The sequence below is a fragment of the Neoarius graeffei genome, chromosome 21, assembly GCF_027579695.1.
Source record: "Neoarius graeffei isolate fNeoGra1 chromosome 21, fNeoGra1.pri, whole genome shotgun sequence".
Taxonomy (NCBI): Eukaryota; Metazoa; Chordata; class Actinopteri; order Siluriformes; family Ariidae; genus Neoarius; species Neoarius graeffei.
This window is the reverse complement of record NC_083589.1, coordinates 11,923,362-11,949,472: the sequence shown is the minus strand read 5'-3', so window position 1 is coordinate 11,949,472 and position 26,111 is coordinate 11,923,362. Positions and strand designations below refer to the sequence as shown.

At 41.8% G+C, this 26,111-nt stretch overlaps 1 protein-coding gene across 1 annotated transcript in view; it reads left to right on the top strand.

The window, feature by feature from the left end:
* tnpo3 (transportin 3) overlaps positions 1–25,589 on the top strand; it is a 158,078-nt gene extending 132,489 nt beyond the window's left edge. Inside the window, exons 21-23 of the mRNA XM_060903881.1 lie at positions 16,603–16,715; positions 24,757–24,848; positions 24,943–25,589. Coding sequence (XP_060759864.1) covers positions 16,603–16,715; positions 24,757–24,817 — 174 coding nt within the window. The 3' untranslated portion in view covers positions 24,818–24,848; positions 24,943–25,589. The remainder of the gene's footprint in view (positions 1–16,602; positions 16,716–24,756; positions 24,849–24,942) is intronic.
* The last annotated feature ends 522 nt before the right edge of the window (positions 25,590–26,111 follow it).

The following is a 26,111-nucleotide window of genomic DNA, read 5'->3' as shown; positions in this document are numbered from 1 at the left end:
GACTGAGAAAATGCCAAGATGTGCAAAGCTGTCATCTAAGCAAAAGGTGCCTACTTTGAAGAACAGGATAAAGCGGCTAGAGATAATGAGATGAGAAATAATTCCATATATATATTTCTTCATCATGTCGATGACTTTAATATTAATCTACAATTCAGAAAATTTTAAAATAATGAAAAAACACTGAATTAGAGGGCGTTTCCAAACTTTTGACTGGTTGTGTGTGTGTGTGTGTGTGTGTGTGTGTGTGTGTGTGTGTGTGTGTGTGTGTGTGTAATTACTGTATGGACATGGTATCAGAAAACAATTTTATTTATAAGGAGTAGCCACATGGACCCATGGGGACCCATTTTTGCATATATTAATTTATAAGTGTATATAATTTTTAAAATGTTGTTCAGCCACAGGTTACAGAGTTTTGTATTCAGGCAGCAAATAGATTTTTCACTTTGCAAATGAATCAGCACACTGCTCGGGTGTTTCTATTTATTTATTTATTTATTTATTTTACACACTGGGCGGCACGGTGGTGTAGTGGTTAGCGCTGTCGCCTCACAGCAAGAAGGTCCAGGTTCGAGCCCCGTGGCCGGCGAGGGCCTTTCTGTGTGGAGTTTGCATGTTCTCCCCGTGTCCGCGTGGGTTTCCTCCGGGTGCTCCGGTTTCCCCCACAGTCCAAAGACATGCAGGTTAGGTTAACTGGTGACTCTAAATTGAGCGTAGGTGTGAATGTGAGTGTGAATGGTTGTCTGTGTCTATGTGTCAGCCCTGTGATGACCTGGCGACTTGTCCAGGGTGTACCCCGCCTTTCGCCCGTAGTCAGCTGGGATAGGCTCCAGCTTGCCTGCGACCCTGTAGAACAGGATAAAGTGACTAGAGATGATGAGATGATATTTTACACACTTGTGTTGCCAGGGTTAACAAATTTCAAAAGTACACGAACACCCTAAAGCATTCAAAGGTGTTTTTTTTTTTTTTTTTTTTTTTTTTAAATAAACCCCATATGCCTAAAGTTGTTTTGAATGTCAGGTAAAATTAGGAAGCTTTATTTACTGCTGCACTGAAAGATGTGAACAAGGTACAGATTTCTTATCTTCTCACGTTTGCTGCACCTTGTGGTGTGAAAACCACCAAAAAAGGCATTTTTATCCCCCACTGGCCGAAAGGCCCGAAGGTGGATTACGTCATGGCGATGTCCCTCTCCCCCTCCCTCCCAGGAAGGGTACCGACCTTCTGAATTCAACTGCTCTCACAATTTTTGGAGGAATTTCACGAAACTTGGCAGGATTCTTTGTTATATGTTGGTAATATGCTTCTTGTAATTTTGTTCAATTGAGTCACGTTTTACCAGAGTTACAGCCCTTGGTTAACAAAATTATAATTTGACAATTTAATGAGAGTTTTTTCATTCTGAAATCAACAACTCTCAATTTTTGGACGAATTTCTCGAAGCTTGGCAACAGGCCTTTGTTATATGACGCTAATACGCGTATTGCGATTTTAATTTCATTTGTGAAAATTTTCCCAGAGTTTTGACCCTTGATTAAGTAACTTGTACGTTGACGATTTCATGAGAGTGTACGTTCTTCTGAAATCAACTCCTCTCACAATTTGTGGAGGAATTTCACCAAACTTGGTAAAAGGATTTGTTATATGACCGTTATACGCGGATTGAAATTTCGTTTAATGTAGGGAAATTTGACCAGAGTTACACCCTTGATTATTAACAAACTTGTACTTTGGCAATTTCATCAAGGTGTGCTTGCTTTCTGAAATCAACTTTCCTCACAATTTTTGGAAGAATTTCATGCAATTTGGCAAAAAGTTTTTATCCCCCGCTGGCCAAAAGGCCGGAAGGGAGATTATGTCGTGGCGATGTCCATCCCGGGAAGGGTGCTCATCATCTGAAATTAACTCCTCTTACAATTTTTGAAGGAATTTCATGAAACTTGACAGAATTCTTTGTTATATGTCAGTAATATGCATATTGCATTTTCGTTCAATTCAGTCACATTTTACCAGAGTTATGGGCGAGTTACCAGCAGGGGATATTGTGCTCTCGGAGTGCTCTTGTCTTGAAAATAAAATGTTTAATGCCTCTAGAGGGCACTAGAAAAAAAAGTTGTGGGTCAGCAAGTCTCTGTACCCTAGAACAGGGGTTCTCAACCTTTTCTACTTTAAGGCCGACCTAGGCCTGTCACGATAACAAATTTTGTTGGACAATATATTGTCTCAGAAATTATTGCGATAAACGACCTTATTGTTGATGTCTTTTCAAAACAATTTTATGCCACTAGTAAAATAAAAATGATCATGCAAATACACCCTTTCAAAGAACAGTGAACTTTTTTAATTAAGTCAACTTCAATTCAACAGTGGAACGTAAAAAAATATATAAATAACCTAAAGAAATAAAACAACAAAACAAAACCACTCAACAAAAACAATAAATAAAATACAATCTATGGCTCTTAAAAATTGCACTTAAGCCTAGGTCACAACCGGACGTACGATTTTTTTGGCCGTGTAATTTTTGGCGTTTCCCAAATCGCTGCGTTTTTTTTGTTCATGGAGAAAGACGCACGTTGGCCGTAAGTTTGTCTTGCAACCTGAATCAACGTAAGCGCCCGTAGAGTTTGTTTGACATGACAAAGAACCTCTGCGGCCGGTCTACGGCTCGAAAATCAGCACATCACACGCGCGCCCTCTGTGCGTTTTTTGCACGTAGACTGGCCGTAGGAGCACGTACGGCCGCTTGTGACCTAGGCTTAAGTAAATATTAACTTGGCACAGGGTAATAAGACATTCTTTTCTTCACAGGCAACATTCTGCCAATCCAGTTTCTCAAAGATTAGTACCCAGATAAACAAAAAGTGCCAAGTAATGACGTATTGCCAGCTGTCATTTGGATAAAAGTAACAATTAGAATGAGATAACATGTAGGCAAGGGCGTAGGTTTGGTATCAATACTGGTGGGGACATAAACCCAATGCCGAGTCCCAGTGGCGCCAACTTCAGGTCAACATTAGAGGGGTCACAATATTTTGCTCCGTTGTGTTCCACCAAAAGAGTATCCATCATCTCTCCAAAGTCCAGACTTTTAAAATTTGAAGTTCAGAACTGTAGTAATTCATGAATAATAATATTATGCTGTTCATTTGATTAATTGCAAATCTTGCATGTGATGATTAACTCATTCTACCAATTTGCAAATGTGTTTTACAAGCGAATAATGCATTGACTGTCGGGAGGGTGTATGTTCCTTTCCTTCATAAATGGAAGCAAAACGCATCCGGAGCCTTAAACACTGCGTTCCATGAGGCTGGCAGGGGGAGTCGGCTCTCTTCTGTGGGATCTTTAACTAGTTTCAGAATGCTAGTTTAAGCCGATATGTGATCGATCTAACGGTAAAAACAGGACGAGGTCTCTGGAACTTTGACACGTTGAAAGGTTACAATTTTACTTGGCAACAGAATGTATCTGAATTCTGATTGGTTGTTATATTATCTGCCCTTTTGTCATCGTCTTGAGCCCGGAGAGCAGGGAGTGACGGGGTTCTACGGAGAAAAGTTTTCAGCCTACCGCTTTCAAATGAACCCCCTCGAAAACCAATCAGTTTAGCATGTGTGTACTCGGTATCTGCCGTTTTCAAAAGAGAGGCGGGAGTAACCAAAAATTTCTGATCAAGAAGGCGGAGGCTGTTATGCTTATTACGTGAAACTGTTGTATTTGATTGTTCGTGGCCCAGACACCTTTCAATGTCCACATCACCATCGGGTTGTTGTTTACATGTGTCATGTTACCCGAACTCGGTCAGGGCTCTGCAGGTCTTAACTGAAGCACTTCAGATTCAGGGTTAGCGGGCTGCTAAAGTTTGCAGGCACTTCACAAGCAAGACTAGGTGCAAGATTAGCCAACATTAGCACAGTTTGATATGATTTAATAACGTCTTTGTGACCTTAATGAACACAGTTGTTGTCGGATTGTTATTTCCATGCCACACGAACTTAAACAGTCTCATTCGTATGTTGTCGTTTTTACACACCGAATCCGAACTGTTAACGGATTAATTTTATGAGCTGATCTTGTGTTAGATTCATCAAGGACAGTTTGCTAGCTAGCAGCCGGTCACTGCACTGCAACCGCACTTGCTAATTGACATGGTAGCTGAGCTTGCTTGCTGTTTTCGCGACCACGCCCCCAGAGCGAATATTCATGAGCGAATTTTACGTGGTGTTTCGCCCAGTGGAAACCTACAGTCACCATTTGTGTACCGCGCACAGAGCGTGATTTTTATTTTTTTTTTTCAATCAGAAATATTGGTAGGGACGTCTCAGCCGTCATTTGATATTGGTAGGGACACGTCCATACCCAATTCTATGTCTATGGTCTGTACAATGGAGCAACATGGTGTTGTCTTTTCCCCATTCAGTGGATACCCTGGCTGGATAACTGTTGCATGCTGGGAGGCCCCGCCTCTGACAGACAGCATGTTTTATTCAGTCAATGGGTCAAGCTAATACTCTGGCAACTTCCCTATGTAGATGTACAGCGCGTAAATGCCAAAATCGCGGTAAAAAACATTCGAGTTCATTTTCATTTACCGTATGATAAGTCGGTATATCGAATATCGCAACAGGCCTAGGCCCACCTTATTCGTACTTGTAACGAGTCGGGGCCCATTAAAAAAGATCCTCGACTATTTCGGCTCATCTATTCTATTAGACTCTAATCTATTGTAAAGTGTATTAATGGGATGCAACATCGCTCCCTGTTACAGATGGGAGCCCAGGAATTAAATAAATACAATAAAAACAAGCTGTGTTTAAAACTGTGTGAATGTGCCAGAAGCCAACATAAAACCCTGCATGCAGGGCATTCTCAACCAAAAGGGATTAATGATCCAAAAGTGGAGTCTGGTTCATTAACACAAGAACTTGTTGCCATGTTTGTGTTCAGCAAACAAGCAAGTTATTAAAACCAAGAAGTACACTCAAAAGAAGTGGGTATAGAAACCACTCAGTGGCAGAGGCAGTTCAGACCTCCATGGGGCCCGAGGCAAAATTCTGCTCAGGGGCCCTCTTAACTGAACCCCCAAATGTTCAACAGTCACACCTGACACCCAGTGCTTCCACTCATCCCCCCCTTTAAACATATTGCACTAGTGTCGCCACCTGTTGGTCTGACTGGCTGGATTCTGTGCTGCTTGTTAGAAACTTAAGCATCGCACCTGGAAAATATAGATAAGGCTACTATTAATTCAGCTCCATCAAATTGGCTGCACTTGTTTTACCTTCAGATAGGGCTGGGCGAGTCTCCCCCCCAAAAAAAATCTTCGTTTTTTTCATAAAAAACTCGATTCACGATTTGATTCGTTTCGATGCCCCCCCCCCCCCCCCCCCCCCCCCATTTTAAAATGAAATAACTATTCACTGTAAATTTAAGGCTCATGTACGGCTACATGGTTCGACTAGACCACAAGTCTGTAGTGGCAGCATAAAAGTCGATTCCCTTCAACTCGCTTAATATCTTCTGGCGAGTAAGATTGTACAGTTGAGGAAGCGCAACATCTGAAAAGTACTTGCGGCTGGGGACGTTGTAGCGAGCGTCCAAAACTTTCACCATATGTTGAAAACCTCTCTTCTCCACCGAATAAATTGGAAGCATATCCGTAGCTATAAAGTAGGTAATCGCATCCGTGATTGCTTTCCACCTTGCTCTGCTCTTTTCATATGGTACACAGCTTGAAAAGCTTTGAGGGAGAGTAGTTTGCTTTAGTGTTAGCATTAAAGCTAGTGTTAGGAAAGTTTTCTTGTCGAAGAAGGCAGCATTTCTCCCACTCTGCCAGATGTTTTCGCTTCAAATGCTGAAACAAATTGGTCGTGCTGCTACCGCTCACGACAACCGCTTTCAGACACAATTTGCAACGAGGTGTTGTTTGGCATTCATCAGATGCTGCAAAACCATACCGATTCCAAATTACGGACGTTGTGGGACATTTTTTGGGCAGGAGCCCCTCTTTCTCGCTGTCTGTTTCTGTCGCCATGTATGTTTGTGTGTTTGTTACTGGGGGACGAGAGAAATGCACTGCAGGAAGTGCATTACGGAAAGTCTCAAGGGGTCTTGGTGAATGTAAAAATGAAATGCGTGCGCTGTGCGCTTGGAAATATAAACTGTATGGGGACAGGGGATTTTTAAAAAAAATCTTAAAAACTCGAGTTTCTTAAAAAATCAATCGATTTGACGTGCCCACTCGATTTTTAAATCGTATCGATTTTTTGCCCAGCCCTACCTTCAGATACTGTACTTAAAATGTAGGTGATTTTAGATTCTTATTTAGCCCAGGGGTTTTCAAAGTGTGGGAGAGTGAGCCCCCCCTCAGAGAGCAAATAAACAACAGCGCCCCCCTCACAATTTTTGTTGTTGCTATACTTAATGGTCCATTCGTATTTTTAAAAAAATGGTTGTTGTACACATTATTTTTTTCTTTTACACATTTTAAACATCTGTGCTTTTTAAAACATCTTTTTTGCACATTTTAAACATCTGTGCTTTTCTTTTTAAAACCTCTTGTTTTACACATTTTAAACATCTCATAGCATCGTTAGCTAGCACCTCTTGGCAGACAACACACTGTGGCAGTGGAGCATCTTCAGATCCAGTCCATGAAAATCCAAACTTTAAATAATTGTGGTCATACTTCCTTCTTTTTTCAGTCCCCCCAGGATTTCGCGGGCCTTTTTTGTGATTGTTGCGGGCTAAAATGTCTGATGTTGCGGGGGTTTTCCAAAAACTTGCGATGAAAGTTGCGGTGTTTAGGTTTTTGTTGCGATTACATTGCGGGAGGAAGTGAAAGTTGCGAGAAATTGTTGCGATTTTCTCTTTTTGTGATTAAAATTGAGTGATATGTTAAATATTAAGTTATTACCGAAAAACTATTGATTAAAAAAAACAAAGACACTGAGAAATGGTCCTATAAACATCTTTACCAATATAAAAGATTACCAGGACTACAAAAATGCAGAAAAATAGGCTTTACTTATCCAGATGCTCCTGTTGGTTCAAAAGTTAAAGTGCAGAGAACCTCACAGCACAACATGAAGTTACCTTCAAATATAATATAAATGCCTCAGCTTTCATGTAAGGAAAAAAAAACTATTAATACTAGTACTGTGTGCAGGCAGTCTCTGCTGAAGACTAAATTAAACAATAATTATAAACTAATAAAATAAATGGCTCAGGCTTCATAGAAGAAAAAAAACAAATTTGAACAGAATCTCACAGTATGATGCTGAAGCTGCCTAAACAATGGAAAATAAAATACCATTTTGGCAAAAATGTTGGCATCCATTAATTTCTTGTATTCAGTAAAAAAATAAAGTGCACACAGTCCTTCACTGTAAACATAACACACTTTCAGTAACAGAATTTAAGCCTACATAAACACAGTCTCGCACATGCAGTGTTGCTAGATACTGCTGACGTTTTCCAGCCCAAAATATGTTCAAAACCTGCCAAAATGCACTTAAAACCGCCCAATCTGGCAACACTGCGCGCATGCTGCTTCTCTTGAACACACGGAAGTAAGGCGGAAGGTAGTTTGTCGACGTCACCTCAAGACGACGCCAATGATTGGTCAAATTTGCGGGAAGGTTGCGGTGATTGGATATAATTGCAACACCGCCCTGAATTCGCGGGGATTGGTTGAATTTGCAAATCGCAACATCGTGAAATCCTGGAGGCTCTGGTTTTTTGCTTGGCCCAGACTCTGTCTCCTCACTCACTGTCGCTTTAGGTACTAAAAATCGATCCATTTTGTCTCTGGCAAAGGCTAGCTTAAGCTCGCTAAATGTCTGCAATAGTAACTTATTCTGGTTTGTTTCCTCATGTTGTGCCCCCCCTGAAGAACTCCGGCGCCCCCCAGGGGAGGCACGCCCCACACTTTGAAAAGCCCTGATTTAGCCTATTTAGCACCATTGTCATATTTCCCGAGTTTTATTTATTCACTAATATATCTGCATCTATATTTGCCTGTGGGCTATCCAAGCAAACAAAATTCAATCTTAGTAAATATTTATTCATTACTTTCCATTTTGTTTAAGTGCAGTTGTAACTACACTCAGAAAAATTTATACAACACTTAAATTGTAGAAGCCAGCAAGACGCACACGGAGACCGTCCGGGGTTCACCCAGGGCTCACCGCCCTGTTATGTAGGTCAAACACCGACGAGCCCCGTCCCTCCTACTCTCCCACCCGGAGAGGAGAGTTACCTGACTGCTGTTAATTTTCATGCAGTTTCTTTTTCCTTTTTTCACTCCCCGAGGGATAACTCCGCTTCATCTTGCTAGGTTGATGCACATGCACTGGGAATCTGACGTGCACGAGCAGCGCAACGGACAGTCACGTCGTCACTCCCCCCCCCCCCCCCCCCCATGGGGCCTCTGAGTTTGCGGGGCCCTACGCAACGTGCGTAGTGTGCGTATTGGGTGAACCGGTACTGCTCGGTGGGATTAGATCCTTACACAGGAGCAAAGAAGGATTTTTTTCCCATGATTTGGAAAATTATCCATCTGCTGAGTTCCCCGACATCTCGAACTACCTGGTGCTGCAGACCTCGTTCTCCTCAGACAAACAGATGAAAACCTGGAAGAGCATGGAGGAGTACAACTTTTTATATGTGGCTGGGTTAAAGATCTAGGGATCAGGACACTACAAGATAAATCCTGTTATAGTTTATGCCCGGCTAAGTTGGAGTTTTTGGGCTTTTTGTACACATCTTTGCGGTGGTTGCTCGGACGCTACAAGTTTTAGTATCAGGTGTAAACAAACCACAGCCACTCGATTCTCAATCTTCCCTGCTCTTCTCTTCCAGGGAAATCATTCACAAAGATCCACAAAAACACCTAGGTATTATATTCACATTAGTTTACAATATGGCGACCACCATCAAACAGTAAACAAAAACACACATCTGAAGACTGAAGCGTCTCCTGAACTTCAAAACATCACAAAATGGCAAGAAAAGTGATTTGCGACTCGAAACGAAATAAATCCGAGGAATTTACAAACCCTTCACGAAGTGATCACTGCAAACTCAAATCTTCTTTGACTCTGCTCCCTTTGAGGTTCAAGAGCCACCTTTCTTGTCATCGTTTGGTCAAATCCTTTTGCTCTTTCACAGTTTCACTTCACAGGGAACCCGGAAGAAACTTCAGGTTTGATTTGAGCAGCCCAAAACACCGCAAGCGTAGGGCATTTTAACGACGATCAAGGTGTCCCAGCGATGGTGACCTTAGCTGACGACCACTTCATGTCTTGCATGAGGCAGATGTGACGACGGATGCAACCCAGCAACTGTATCCTACTAAAAATCAGCTTCAACTTGGGGGTGGGGGGAAAATTCGCAGACCGCTGTTTGGCGGTTCGCGACCCAGTGGTTAAGAAGTTCTAAGGTAGGGCCCGAGTTTAAATAAAAGGGAACACTTAACGCATTTTTAATTTGAATTCTTTGTTCTGGTCAGTGTTTCTCTGGATCCTGGGAACACGGAGTATAAGCCAGAGCTGTGTTGTCCCAGAGGTTTTCTCTGCTTCGATTTTCTTAGATTTAGTTGAGACAGATTGCTGTGCAAAATAATTCAGCTTAAGTTTACGTTACGTTTCCATTGGTACATAATTATTCATGTCCAAGGTTTCTTGTGTTGTAAATATCATGTTGATATGCAAACATGTCACAGTTCACATCTGTTTGGTGGCGGTTTGTTTTGTTTTGTATGTAATACAGGCAGGGCTCGAAATGAACTTTTTTTTCTTTGTGTCCCCCAGTGGTCCCGAATTCTGTGTTGTATTGTCCCGAATGGAAGCAATAGTGTCCCCATTTTTTTTTCCTCTCTGAAATAACCAGTGGTTAATATTATCATATGAAGTTACTATTATATTTGTAACTATGTGATTTTGAACCCTTTATATCATTTTTACAATAAGTCACAAAACACAAGTGACACATGTCCTATACATCATCTACTTCAAAATTAGTTATTGCATTTTCAGTTTATTAAACTTTGGTGATCTCACTGTATGAATAGATACCCGTTTATTTAAAGGGGCCAACTAGCTCATTCAGAAAATGTTTCAACTCCCTACATCTGCAGTACACTTTAGTTGAAAATAAGACCCCTTTTATGTTCATTTCATCTACTTATACCTTGAATATCTGTTGGCACTTATAAGGCCAACTTATAATTTTCACCATTACCGTTATCCATTTTTATGAACTTTCCGTTATCCATTTTTATGAACTTTCCGTTATCCATTATCGTTATCCATTTCATGAACTTTCGCTGCCGAAACGTGGGTGCAAATGTTAGCAACATCAACATAGTGCCAGCAGGTCCGAGCCTTGTTGTGCTGCTGACTGACTAAACTTTCTGAACTAGAAAGACACCAAGAAAACTCACTTATTCTGTTGAACGGTATCTTCCGTCAATATCATCCACATCATTCCTGTTGTATTTTATAACGTGTCTAACAGTGTTCATTAAGTTCATTCAGTTGCTCGCGTTGCCTGCAGACCAGGCGATGACACTTTGGATCCTGAAGGTCCCGGAGACGTTATGTCTGGGCTTTCAGTTTCTTCCCCGCGGTCGGTCCGCTTCAACCACTTCAGCATTTTTGTTCTGGCAAGAGTCGGCGCAGCGTGTGCGCTAGCAATTCCATTCCAAGTCCATATAATGCGGACTCCGGCCGAAGATTCTAGAACAGAATGCGCTGCTCTGTAGCCTACGGATGCAGGTGCATCGAAAGTGTAGCTGCTATGTATTTTTCGCTGTTAACGTTTTAAAATTAAAATTGACAAATTAGGTGAATGTCTACGTATGGTTTACGGCTTTGTAAATAATATTAATGTAGAACTTTTTTTTCTAGATCTATTTTTTTCCATTGTCCTGGAATTGTCCCAGATATGATAATTTTGTGTCCCGATGACATTTTTTATGGTCCCCGGGACATCGGGACACCGTTAGCTTCGAGCGCTGAATACAGGTTATTGGAATGAAGTATGGAGCACTTCAGGAAAGCTTTGCTCGTATGTTGAAGTCGTTTCTTCGCTGATTTCATCTCCAGCTCTGATTTAAAGTAGTATTTGGTCTATATTAAAATAGAAAGCCAGACTTTTGAATTAAAGCTTGCATGCAAAGAAAAACGGCTCCCTCTATGACTATTATATTATGTCATTACTAAACAAGTAGTGTGTTGATCACCAGCATGGGCAGGTGGATGACAGTGACTCATTTCAACCAAAAAAGACTTCAAAAGCGTACAATAGTGGCATGTTGTCCGTTCATGTGCAGTCGTGTTTTTTTTTTTTTTATACACATTTTACTGTTTGTTTTAAAATGGATTTACATGTTTGTAATCTGTGGTTGGTAGAAGAGAGCAACTGGACTTGCGTGAAGATTCTTGAAAACGTTTCGCCTCTCATCCGAAAGGCTTCCTCAGTTCTGTCTGACTAATAGGGAGGATCAAGTATTTATCCTCTCATGGATCATCATAGAATCCGAATCAGAATTCTGATGGCTGCATTGTAGGTGGCTGATAAAAGATGTCTTATACCCCTTTTCCACCAAATCAGTTCCAGGGCTGGTTCGGGGCCAGTGCTGGTGTTGGTTCACAACTCGTTCAACTTGCGAGCCAGCTGAGAACCAGTTTGCTTTTCCATAGCTCGCAGTGCTAAGGGAAGCCACGTCAGTTACGTCGCTGTATACGTCAGTTACGTCACTACGTTTGCATAAACCTTGGCACGAATATCGAAGCAAAAACAACACGGAAGAAGCAGCAGCAACAGCAATAATAATAATAGATGACTTCGCGTTTGTACAGCTGCTGCTTCTCGTCGCTTAAAAATGGCGACCTTTCGCGGTCTTATTGTTGTTGATCTTAACAACTCCACCCCCCCACCCCCGCTGACGTAAGCGGTTCTTTCCTCTGGCCCAGCAGAGAGTTGGTGCTAGCCTGGAACCAGTTTTTCTGGCCCCAGAGCCAGTTCTTTGTCAGTGGAAACAGAAAACCCGGTTCCAAACTAAGCACTGGCCCCGAACCAGCCCTGGAACTGCTTTGGTGGAAAAGGGGCATTAGACACCCACCTCTGTTCAGTGATGGTCGTTCCAGGTTGACAAAAATGAACGATCCTCTCTGGCTAAGATGTCTGTCAGTTTTCTAGAAGTCCTCTCATACTCCCGCACCAGTCGAAGGGATCTCATCCCAAAGTGCGTAGAAACATGGCTGTGACGAATCTCAGTCATCCAGGTACATAGTAATCTGTGGTTGGTAGAAGAGAGCAACTGGACTCGCTTGAAGATTCTTGAAAACGTTTCACCTCTCATCTGAAAGGCTTCCTCAGTTCTGTCTGACTAATAGGGAGTATCAAGTATCAACCTGGAACGACCATCACTGAGCAGAGGTGGGTGTCTAAGACGTCTTTTATCAGCCACCTACAATGCAGCCATCAGCATTCTGATTCTATGATGATCCATGAGAGGATAAATACTGGATACTCCCTATTAGTCAGACAGAACTGAGGAAGCCTTTCGGATGAGAGGAGAAACGTTTTCAAGAATCTTCAAGCAAGTCCAGTTGCTCTCTTCTACCAACCACAGATTACTATGTACCTGGATGACTGAGAATCTTCACAGACATGATTTACATGTTTGCCATCAGTCTACACACAATAACTCAACAAAGTTTTGCCATTTTTGAAAATGTCTTAAGAATCAGTCCTGAAATCTCTCGTTTAGATAAGAATTCAGAGCCTTTATTCAGTACTTTTGTAGAAGCACCTTGTTCAGTGATTATTTAGTTAGTTCCCAGTGAGGGGGTGGGGCGAGTGTGTTGCACTCAGTCAGTGCGTTTACATGCACATCCAAATCGAGCTACTGTCGGTAATCGAGCTAAGGGTCCCAGCAGGGGTGCCAGAGAAATCCAATCCTACATGCACACAAGGAAATCGAGCTATTGTGTGAGGTACATTGTGCACCCGAGCCACAGGTGGCGCTACACGCCCCATCGTGTTGGTACACTTCCGGTTGTCGTCATGAAGAAGAGCTATTCAAGAGTATAAACAAAGTTATCAGTTCCGTGTTCATGCATTTTAATATATTCAACTCCTTAAGCTGAATGAGCATGAACTCTGTCTCCTCGTTGCTCCAGAAGTGCACGTTTCTGCTCGCCATTTTCTCTTCTTCGTTCGTTCGTTCTCCTTGTTCCTCCTGACCTCTTGTGCTGCTCGCTACTACTACTGTTGTCATGCCGACCAAGGCTGTTGTGTTTCCCGCTCGTGGTCTCGTCACTTCAGGAAGGGGCAGTGCTGAAGTAAGTAGCTCGATAGGGTTTACATGCACTAAGTAGCTCGGCTACAATCGCATAATCTAGGTCGCGTAGCTCGATTACGAGAAATCCAGTTCGGTTCGATTTCAGCCGAGCTAAGGTGTTTCCATGGCATTTAGAACTTCAATTTCAGTCGAGCTACGGCAGAAATTCGATTTTCTCCATGTGCATGTCAACGCACTGAGTGTCTTTGTAGAATGCTCTGCCTTTTTTGCGCAGCCGCTCCGAGAGCTTGTAGTTGAAAATCTCTGAACTTTCAGAAAGCTGTTGGTGTCGTCATTGTTGCTCATTTTTGGGCAACCGATCATGTGGGCGGGACTCGTCACCCTGATAGCCAACAAAATAGAGAAACTTCTACTGGCTGTGTCCGTTTGTAGACACAAGCTGTCAGAATAACAAATGGATGATGATAAGCAAAGGGGCGATAGTCGATGTCACCCCGGCGGATAAAGTGGTGGTGATTTGTCAAGATATTGTCATAGATACAAGACCCACCCACAGCATGGGAGAGGATTTTTTGGATGAAGCACTCTGCCAGAGAAAGACACTGTATGGACACACTTCGTGACCCAATTCTTCTTCCTGGCAGATCCTCTCAAGCTTAATCCAGTTGGATGGGGAGCGTCTTTGAACTGCCACAGATGTTCCTGGTCTCCTCCCTGACCAAGGCTCTTCTAGCTCGGTTACTGGTGGATCCACACGGTTTCCATTTCATAACAATGGAGTCCACTGTGCTCCTGGGAACATTTCCAAACTGTAGAAATGCTTTTATACCCTTGCCCAGATCTGCATCTGGATACAGTTTGATCACAGAGGTCTGCTGAGTTTGTTGCCCTTCATGGTTTGGATTTTGCTCTGATGTACACGGAGAGTTCTGGGACCTTATAGACGCAAGTGTGTCTTTCTAAATCATGTCTAATCAGTGGAATTTGCCAAAGTTGGATACGGCTGAAAGTTTTATAGACACACCAACGTAAAGCAAATAGACTGCACCTGAGCTCAGTTTGGAAAACCTTTGGCCAAGGGTCTGAATACTTTTCAAAATATGAGATAGCTTTTGATTTTTTTTAATAAATCTGTAAAAATATTTCTTTTTCGCTTTTGTCGTTATGGATTAGTGTGTGAAGCTTAATGGCAAAATAAAGTCGATTTTATTCTATATTAAATTTATAACCAAAAGACCTCACTGTATCCAGGCTGCACACTGACTTGGCATAGCTACACTGTGTATGACCAAAAGTATGTGCACCCTGACCATCACACCCAGAAATCCTTGAACATTCCCTGATGGATTTATTCTTTCTTGTTATAATGGGTGCCGCTTTTCTGGGAAGCTTTTCCACTAGACTTTGGGGCGCGGCTGTGGGGATGTGTACTCATTTGTGAGATCAGACCCTGATGTTGGGATGTTCTTGAGGCTCCGGTTCATCCCAAAGGTGTTCAGTCAGGGCTCTGTGCAGGACACTCAAGTTCTTCACTCCAACCTTCACACACCATGTCTTCATGGAGCTCACTTTTGCCGCTTTTCCACTACCAACGCGGCTGAGTCGGGCTGAGCCGTGCCGTGCTGAGTTGGGCTGAGTGGGGTTGTTGGAGTTGCATTTCGACTACAACCGCACTGAACCGTGCTGGCTGGAAGTGGGTGGACAAATTGGGTGGAGTTAGCAAAAGTGGGTGGACGTCACGTGATGTCGTTAGGCGGCGCAAACAGTGACATCAGTGACCTTTTAAGCGGTAGTCTCACGACCCGAAGAGTAAACAATAAACATGGAGGACATGGAGTCGTTAGTGTTGCTGGTCTTGGTGCTGTGGCTTGTTGTCACCGACAACGCCAACAGATACTGGCAAGAGCGTATAGATGAGGTGAGGCGCATAAGGCTTCATAATTCTCGTAATTCGTAATTCTTCTTCTTCCGGGTTTACGGTGTTTACAGATCCCAGCATGCTCGCGGGGCGTGTGTGGGCATGTGAGGACACTCCTCCTCACCAATCAGTGCACAGGGGAGTGTCTCCTCACGCCCCTAGCCCCACTCGGCTCGGTTTGGCTCGCTTCAGCCCCACTCCAAAACCGTGCGAGTTTTGGGTGCTGAGCAGGGCTGAAGCGAACTGAGTCGTGCTGCTCTGAGGTAGTCGAAACGTGAGCCGTGTCGGGCTAAAGTGAGCTGAAAAAGGGTAGTGGGAAAGGGCCATTTGTGTACAGGAGTATCGTCATGCTGGAACAGGTTTGGACTCGGTTCCAGCGAAGGGAAATTGTAATATTAAAACAGAGGCATTCTATACAACTCAAGCTTTGTGCCACCAGTTTGGGGAAGAACTACATATGGGTGTGATGGTCAGGGGTTTGGGCCTTTTATAGTGTACAACATGGCTTATTCCACTGAGCAGGGTAATGGGGAAACACTTTTCACACAAACACACACAGAAACAGTGGCGTGCACAGACATTTTGGGGGTCAAGTGCTCTGGGGGGGGCACTTTTTTGCGCATGTGGAACACCTTATTATAAAAGTCTGAGATTTAACCCTCCTCTTGTGTTCGGGTCGCCACTGACCCGTTTTAGTTTTTAAAGGTGTAAAACAACCACTTAATGTTAATTTATTACATCAAGGCTTTTTGACTTTGCCAGGAATCTCTAGTTGAACAAAATAGAAAAAGAAATTTGTTTTCCTAAATCTGAAAATGGTCTAGCAAAAAATATAATACTTATGTGCAGTTGTTTCTGTATGCGACGGGCTACTTCACGACAAAATAATTATAGCTTGGGCTTAGAGAGCAAACAATACATTTTCACTCGATTCATGTGTTACCTGGCTGGTGGGGCAGGGGAAGAGCTGACTGACTGCCCGATGTGTTGTCTGCGCTACGACAAGGCCGTGGCTTCCAGGACGCTATGCTGCTGCAACCTCACATTGAATGCACTGCACGCTTGTTCACGTGACCGAGCAAGAGAGACAGAGGTCCGGTGTGTGTGCGGAGGGGGCACACATCGGGACATTATTTTCTCACACGCTTTTAATGCCGCGGCTTTTCTAAAAGATCATGTCGACATTGGCCTCAGTAAACTGTAAAAAAAAAAAAAAAATTCAAAAGGGCACTTTTTTGGGCAGAGGGGCAGGTGCTTGAGCACCACCTCGTGTCTGTCTGTGCACACCACTGCACAGAAATCTTGCATTCTTGAACCCTTAGAAGGTCTAACCTGATTCACTGAATCTTTTGTCCTTGTCCAGACATTTTGCCGCTGGCTAGAGGTGGCACTAAAAGGCCTTCCCAAGGAGATGTCAGGAGGAGCTGTAACAGTCACTCACAAGCAGCTAACAGACTTCCACAAGCAGATCACAAGGTGAGTTTAATCCCTGCCACCTGTCCCAGGATGCTCACAGCTTCAAAAATCTATTCTATATAATTAGCAAAAATAACCACACGGACAGATATCCGAAGATGCAACGGGCCACAATTTTAGCCAAACGGAGCAAGAGGACGGGATTTCTGATCAGCCGCTAATTAGGAGGAGTCTCCTCTAGGGGTGACAAAAATATATCATATATGATTCCTGAAGGCATTGCACATCACAGTATATAGGTTTGCTCACAAACTGCCAGCAGTACAGTAATGTTGCATTTTTAAAAAAGTATAAATGCTGCAAATTTTTTTCTATTATTAATAAACTAATTTCTAATCAGTTTAATTTTGTAAATAAAAAAGCATCTTTGTTGATAACTCCCTTCAACATTAACACTGAAAAAGTGAAAAAAGAAGTTCAGTTTTAAAGATTAAGGACAAAATTTTAATAACTCCTTCTAGTCGGTTTGTAATCTTTTAATTAAAAAAATACACACACACCTATGATGTCTCAGAAAAGCAAGATTTCCAACAAACATTAGAATTAAGGTTTTCTCAATTCTGTGCTGTTCACAGGACAGATCCAGACGATTGGCTTAAATGATTCTTCAGACCTTTCCTCTGGCATTTCTTCAGTTCCCTCTTCACTTTAGTTCCTACTAGGACTGCAGAAACTACTCGTCTATCTCAGTCAGTAGTTTGTTGTTCTGCTCTTCGTTCACATCGAATTCAATCCCAAAACGAGTCGATTCATTGATTCCAGTCAATTCAGGAGTCGGTTCCACACTCAAATGATTCGCCTCTCACACACAAACGGCAGCCAGATTAATTTAGCATCAGTGTTTCAGTTGGTACAACATGCAGTGGATTTGTCTGGTTTGAATTGAGGTTGAACTGCAGAGAAGACGTCTGGTTAATGAGAAACGTCCAGAATACTGGTCACCTTATGTTATTTGCTATACAAAGCAATGATCTGATGATTTCGCTCTCTCCTCATTCTCATCTCTGCGAACTCCTTTCGCATGCTGTCTCATACTAATACGGTCATTTTCCTGTTTAATCTCTACATTAAACCGGATTTATTACGTTCGGAGCAGGTAACGCTCGTCCATTACTGGCTCTGAGCGTGCGTCCTCGATTCTGTGATTATTTGATGGAGGAAGCACATCATGTCACATACCACCTTTTTAATCCATCCATTTGGAATCTCGGGAGTTAGAGCCGCCTGTGAACGCACCCCAGTTATTTAAAGGTCAGTTCTTGGCACCTACATGGTGTGGATCCCTTCCTTTTAAATTTCCCAGGATGTGGTTGACCGAGTGATGGAGCTGGATCACTTGGCACCCTGAGCGAAATCAGACTGTGGTAGTCTGATCCCAACCCTCCGCCAGAAACACGCACACCACTATATTTATATATTAATTATTAAATACTTTATATTAAATAGTAATTATGAAATATTTAATCTGTGTATAGGGCTTTTTTTTCTTCTTTTTTTTTTTAAATCCCCCGCTGGCCGAAAGCCCCGAAGGGGGATTATGTCGTAGCAATGTCTGTCCGTCCCGGGAAGGGTGCTCACCTTCTGAAATCAACTCCCCTCACAATTTTCAGAGGAATTTCATGAAACTTGGCAGAATTCTTTGTTGTATGTCGGTAATACGCATATTGTAATTTCGTTCAATTTGATCACATTTTACCAGCGTTACAGCCCTTGATGAACAAAATTATAATTTGACGATTTCATGAGTGTTTTTTCCTTCTAAAATTAACTCTTCTCACAATTTGTGGAGGAATTTCACGAAACTTGGCAAAAGGCCTTGTTATATGATGGTAATATGCATATTATTTTGTTCAATCCGGTCGCGTTTTACCAGAGTTACGGCCCTTGATTAACAGCCTTGTACTTTCACAATTTCATGAAGGTGTGTTCGCCTTCTGACATCAACTCCTCTCACAATTTTTGGATAAATTTCTCGAAGCTCGGCAAAAGGCCTTGTTATATGACACTAATACGCATCTTGCGATTTAATTTAGTTTGTGAAAATTTTCCCAGAGTTTTGACCCTTGATTAAATAACTTGTACGTTGACAATTTCATGAGAGTGTACGTTCTTCTGAAATCAACTCCTCTCACAATTTTTGGACGAATTTCACCAAACTTGGTAAAAGGCTTTGTTATATGACAGTTATACGCATATTGAAATTTCGTTTAATTTGGGCAAATTTGACCAGAGTTATGCCCTTGATTATTAACAAACTTGTACTTTGGCAATTTCATCAAGGTGTGCTTGCTTTCTGAAATCAACTTCCCTCACAATTTTTATTCCCCGCTGGCCGAAAGGCCCGAAGGGAGATTGTCATGGTGATGTCCGTCCCAGGAAGGGAACTCACCTTCTGAAATCAACTCCTCACAATTTTTGGAGGAATTTTACAAAACTTGACAGGATTCTTTGTTATATTTCGGTAGTAATAGACATATTGTAATTTCATTCAGTTCAGTCGCATTTTACCAGTTATGGCCAAGTTGCCAGCGGGGGATATTGTGCTCTAAGAGCACTCATGTTTCCAATGAGGCAGAAATTGTTCACTTATTTGTCCTGTATGGATTTACTTGCACAATGTGAGGAAGGAGGTACATCCAGCTGCTCATGATGGAGAGGCTGATCCAAAATATTTAATAAACACCCCTGAATTTACATTAAAGGCAGCAGGCCTGCATGGGTCTGGCAGTTAAATCAGTTACTCTTCTAGTTCCTCTTCTTCTTTTGGCTGCTTCCGATTAGAGGTCGCCACAGCGGATCTTTCGTCTCCATTGCTCCCTGTCTTCCGCATCCTTCTCTACCACACCTGCCACTTTCATGTCCTCTCTCACCACATCCATGTATCTCCTCTTTGGCCTTCCTTGTTTTTGTGTGCCTGGCAGCTCCATCCTCAACATTCTCCTTCCCACATGCTCTGCATCTCTTCTCAGGATGTGCCCATACCATCTCCGTCTCATCTCTCTTGGCTTAATTCCCAAGCTCTCCACATGTGCTGTCCCTCTGATGTGCTCGTCCCTTATCCTGTCCAACCTTAACATCCTCAACTCCGCCTCCTGTCTCTTTGTTAAGGGTCCGGTCTCCAATCCATACATCACAGCTGGTCTCGCTACTGTCTTATACATCTTACCTTTCACTTTTGCTGGGACTTTCCTATCACACATGACTCCCGAAATCCTTCTCCAACTGCTCCACCCTTCCTGCACTCACTATCGCAGCCTCCATTTTCCTGCACAGTTGACCCCAGGTACTTGAATTCACCAACTTTCTTTACGTCTACTCCTTGCATCTTCACTACACTCTCATCCCCTTTCTCGTTGATGCACATGTATTCTGTTTTGCTACGGCTCACCTTCATTCCTCTTCATTCCAATGCATTCCTCCACCTCTCCAAACCCAGCTCAACCTCCTTTCTACTTTCACCACATATCACAACAGGGTTAGATCTTAAGGTTTTTCTGCACTAGCCAGCTGGGCTAGTGGCTTGCAAATTGCACTAGCCCGCAGAGTGTTGCACTAGCCCGCTATTTTAAGCCCAATTCCTGTGACAATTGAAAGAATTTTAAATACTAAACAATGAACAAGTTGAAACAACAGAAGCTCCCAATTCAGTGTAACAAAACCAGTACTTTATTCAATCCATTATGGTTCTCATATGTGACTTTGTGTTTCAAACCATAATTGTCACTTTGAAGTATAAAAGAGGTAGTCATTGCTTACAGTTAAGTAGACTAGTACATGTAATAATCTCGCAAAATGGACTAGAACTGAAATCATTCAGTTGCCTTAGACTGGAAAAAAACATAGCAAATTCTTATAGAAATGGACTAGAACTGAAATCATAAACTTATCTTGGACTAGAAAAGAACATGACTAATTCTTGTAAAAGTAAACATTCCATACAAAAAATATTCATTAATTGTGCGCATACATGTAGCAATACTGTCAGGGTAACAAACATAAATGAGATCTAATGGCAACATAGGAAGATACAAGTACATGATGGCAGTCAACTGAGAGTTACAAGTAAAATTAATTTCTGTTTTACAACCTGTGTCAATGAACTGTGACAGTAATGTTCAGCAACAATGCATTACACCATGTACAATAAATAGAATGAGCTAAAAGATTTTGTATCAGATTTTGCGTGATTCAAGATGGCCACACCCATGTCAAGTTATTGCACTAGCCAACACGGGCTAGTAGCAGAGATTTTGCACTAGCCCGTGGCTATCTGCACTAGCCACGGGCTAGCGGGCTAGTGTTAAGATCTAACCCTGTCACAATATCATCCGCAAACATCATGTTCCATGGTGACTCTTGCCTCACTTTGTAGGTAAATACATGTGAATACATGTGCATCAGACCCTTGATGGAGTCCCACCTTCACCTTGTGAACCCTTCAGTCGTTCCAACTGCACACCTCACTGCTGTTTCACTGTTCTCATACATGTCCTGCACCGCTCTGATATACTTCTCATTCACTCCACTCTTTCTCATACAATACTACAACTCATCTCTCGGCACTCTATCGCATGCCTTCTCCAGGTCTACAAACACACAATGTAGTTTTCTCTGGCCTTCCCTGTACTTCCCCATTAACGTTCTTAAAGCAAAAATTGCATCCGACTTGCTCTTCCTTGGCATAAACCTGTACTGCTGTTCACAGATTGCTACCGTACCTCTCTTCTCAGTCTCTCCTCCAATACCCTTTCCCATAGCTTCATGGTGTGGCTCATCAATTTTATCCCTCTGTAATTACTGCAGCTCTGTACATCTCCCTTATTCTTGTATATTGGGACGAGCACACACTTTCTCCATTCATTCGGCATTTTCCCATTCTCTAGGATCTTATTAAACAATCTCATTAGGAACTCCACAGCCGTCTCACCCAAACATCTCCAAGCCTCAATCGGGATACCATCTGGTCTGACTGCTTTCCCAGTCTTTATTCTTTTCATGGCTGCCCTCACCTCATCCTTACTAACCAACTCTGCTTCCCGATTTGCTGTCTCCAACGAATCTGACCTTTTCTCTCTCGGATTCTCCTCATTTAATAAATCCTCAAAGTACTCTTAATGCACTCTCTGTTTTCCATCTTTCATCACTCTTATCTGCTGTACATCCTTCGCTTCCCTGTTTCTCTGCCTAGCTAGTCTAAACTTCTAGTTACTCTTCTAGTTCACTGTTGTTAAATGATTAGTTTTGACATTTATGAATAAAGCAGGTTCCAGAATGAAAACCCTACAGCCTTGTCAAAATTTAGGGGAAACACCAATATACAGAACTGACTACACAACAGAACCTGCTGTGCTGTTGATCCTCACCATTGGATTTGTTTAACATTGACAGCTTTATGTTGGCGAAATGACGTTGTACAGCTGCATAGCCTACCTTTTTAAGATGCTTCTCCTCTTCTTCTTCCTACACGTCTGATGGCTTTGCCCTTTTCACTTTTAAACCGCTGAAGTTTATCCAAAATGTTAATATTTATCCAAAATTTTAGCAGCTCAGAATTTGAGGTTAACAAGAGGTCTAACCTCACCCCACCCCCTACTTTTGGACTTGGGGAGAAGGTTCTAACCAGCAATGATGATGATGACGACTCTGCAACCATCCTGACAGTTAAATACCTGCTGAATAATTGACATTTTTTGGCGAGATTTTTTCTAAACGGCGTGAGTAGAAGGGAGGTGAAAGGATATTTATATTTATCAGACATGCCGCCCCTTTAATGATGCCGCCCTGGCCAGTTACCCATGTGGCCCATGCTCAAATCCGTGTCTAGGTTCACTCCTCCTTTCAGTGTAGTTCACTCCTATTATATTGTTTACACTGCAAAAAATGGCCTTTCAAAAATAAGAAAAGATTAAAACAAAGCATATTTGCTTGAATCAGGTGAAAAAAATCTGCCAATGGAACTAGTCAAATTTGACTTGGTAAGATTTCTTAAAGTAAGATGAAAAATCTAACCTGTTTTCAGATGAAATAATTCCAAAACAAGATTGGGGAGCTTATTATGCGAGATCTGATTAACTCAAAATAGTTCTTATAACAAGATCGTACTTCTTACATTTAGCCATTCAAGTCATTTTTATTTATTTCATTTTAAGGGTATTTCACTTAAATTCATGACAAAGTCTTAGCAGTAAAAACTGAATTTAAGATAAATATACTAATATTAGGATTGTTAAATTCTACAACTAAGCATTGCTAGCTTAAAAGATTCTCCTTTTGTGACCTGGAATTAGTAAAATACTCTAGATATGAGACCAGAGACTATCTTGAATCAAGTTGACGACACGTGTAGCATTGCAACAAGTTTATTTTTTTTCCCATTTCAACATTCAAACATTAAAACATCTCTTAAGATTCCACTTCCCCAGGACCTCAGGCACCAAAAAAAAAAAAGTCTACGCGTTTTGACTTACAGTGCTTACACAACGCCAAAGCAACAGTGCATTTTGGGGGCACTGACTATTCATGTATACGAGGGGTTTACAAGATCAGGCACAAAAAAAACCCAAAACACTGAACTTAACTCACAGCATTCCAAAACGACGTCACTAAAACGCCCTCCACTCACTCATAGCCTTTTTGAAGGCACTTGTCTGGTCTAGAGTCTGTACAGCATCTAGAAGGAGCTCGCTCTGAATGACTGAGAAAACAGTCGCAGTAAACTTAGGATCTGTAAGGTGGAGTTGAATTGTAATGAAAGATTCAAAGATTTCAGTAAAGTTCATTTATTCCCAAAACAAGCATACTTTTTTTCTTGAAACAAGATGAACCGTATTTGACAAATGTCCAAAATGTACGTACTTGTTTAAAAAAAAAACTTATTTTCAAAGGTGCTCCAAATAAGACTTTTTCAAGACATTTTGTCTATACAAGATCAAGATTTTCACGATGGACTGTCTAAAAACTAGCCTTTCTAGCTAAATGAGGTTTTGCTTGTTGGGCAATTATGTCTTATAATAAGGGTGGGTAGATGTTTTGACTTGAAAATAGACAAACCAGGGCTTTGAACCAGAATTTTTTTCCTATTGGTTCGTTCTGAACAGAAATGGAATTTTAACGTTTCCGGTTTTGGGTTCCACCATTAAATAGACGTTCCCGAACCGGTTAGAACAAAAAAAATTTCGTTCCCGGAACGGTTAATTACGTTCCCTGTCAGCTGTTTAACAAATGGCTATAAAATTATGTCTCTGTCTCATCCAGCTTAAGCCAAATGTAGGCTAATTCTATTACAACCTTCATTAAATAAGACAAGAAATAATTCAAAACAATTATTATTTCAAATGTTGGCGATTTGGATTCTCAGTATGTCTTCCCATCTACACAAACAGAAAAAGTGGCAAAAATAAAAGATAATTCGTTTAGTGTGTTACCAAAGGCTAGTCAGGCCCTATGCATTGATAGGCTAACAGAGGTTAACGTCATTTAATGTTCGCGAGCCTCTCATTAACGTGGACAAATATATTGATATCGTGTTTGAAATTGACGTTTTTGAATAACGATAGACTGCAATATTTACCTCTTATTTAAGATGTGGAGACGTGATAGTAGTCCACCCTCCCGCTCTCTCCATTCAGTCAGCGAATGTCACACAGGAAGTGAACCCCAGCGGGTCATAGAAACTTGCGCAGGAGAAGAATGACTTTTTTTATTTGTAGGCTACGGAAACTTTGAGGAACGAAATAAAAACCGGTATTAACCGGTTACCATTATTTTTAATAGGCGTTTCTGTTCCGGAGCATAAAAAATAAAGTTTCTGGTTTCGTTTCTGTTCCATGTGAAATAGAAAAAGTTCCCGGTTTTTGTTTTCGTTCCTTGAACCGGTTCAAAGCCCTGAAATAAACTTCCGACGATTTTTATTTTTTGCAGTGTATATCAGAAAATCTACTGATGCAAAACCTTCGCTACCATTTCTCGTGTGTTCCTGCTGACTCGTGCTTGCTGGTGTGTGTCGTGTTACTGAACTACCTTCGTGCTTGTGTATGTTCAGTGCAGAGGAGTGTAAGCAGGTGTGCTGGGCAGTGAGAGAGTTCACCAGGCTTTACCGATAGCTGGGTTCACAAACCTGTGCTTCAGCATCAGGTACGAGAAAAAGGTTTTCTAACAGCATGTGTGGTGTGCGTTTATGTTCAAGAGTTGTTCATGTTTATGCAAATTCTCATTTTCTCCTTTTCAGGTCAGCTCTTGTATTTGTAAAACATCGAAATGACTACAGAGAGGCTCTAAATCGGCTGCTTATTGAAAAATTAAAGATTGTTGGGACTGAGCACCACGGAGAGCCAGTGAGACACAGTGCAGCTCCGGAGTGAATGGAAATGCTTTCAGCGAGCGAAAAATGTCCATTCCCTTCCTTTGCTCGCTTGTTAAGCACACTGCTGCTATAGCTACAAGAAGTAATCTTGTTAAAGAGCGCAAGAAAGTGTACACCCATATTCAGCCAAAACAAAACATAAAACAAGAATGTGCCTGGTTGCAACTCATAACGCATTGTAGAAAAAAAAATAGACTTTAGACATTTTTTAAACAGAAATGGAGAGATTTATTTTCATGGACGTGTCTTTATGAATCAGCTTCTTGCTGTCACACTATCATAAAATGAAACGTGGATGCTCTTGGACATGCGGCGGTGGAAGGGGAACATTGCAAGATCCGAATGATCTTTTTAACATTGGCGGACTTTTACCATCATGAATGAGTGACAGATTGGATTAAACAAAATCTATACATTTTGTTCTTCCACGGTTTTGGCATAGCAAGAAGCACAACCCATCGGCAATGTGTAGCCATCTCATGAACAATAAAATCAAACTGCCCATGAGGAAACTCCGTGTACGCGCATCATTTCAACTCAAGCTTTTTCATCCTTTTCTCTCGCTCTTTCTCAATGTGTTTGACACAGTTTAATTTCAACACAGCAGCATGTACATGCACACGATTTTCAGGAACCGCTCACTCAAGTGTTTCCTTCCGAGCGACTGTGAGAGGTCTGTCCGGAAGCCGTCGGCAGTACAAACCTCCTCCAGAGTCGTCTACGCCGGTGTAGTGTTTGAAACAATGGCCCTTCTTCGGGTGTGGGAGATTTACACTCGTGGTGTACGTTCTACAATCAGGAGAAATAAATGAACGCTCTATCACGAGAGTCATGGAGAAGGTTTGTTTTTGTTTGGAATAAAACCACATTCCTAACGCATATGCTTTAAACTCCTGAATGCAGTTAGGTATGGAAGATAGATATTTTTTTTATTTGATGTTTCATCTGTTATGATTATATTTGTAGTGTTTAAAAGAATCAACATTGTTGCTTTAAAGAAATTGAGGTGTCGAGTTGGATCCCTAAAGCCTGGC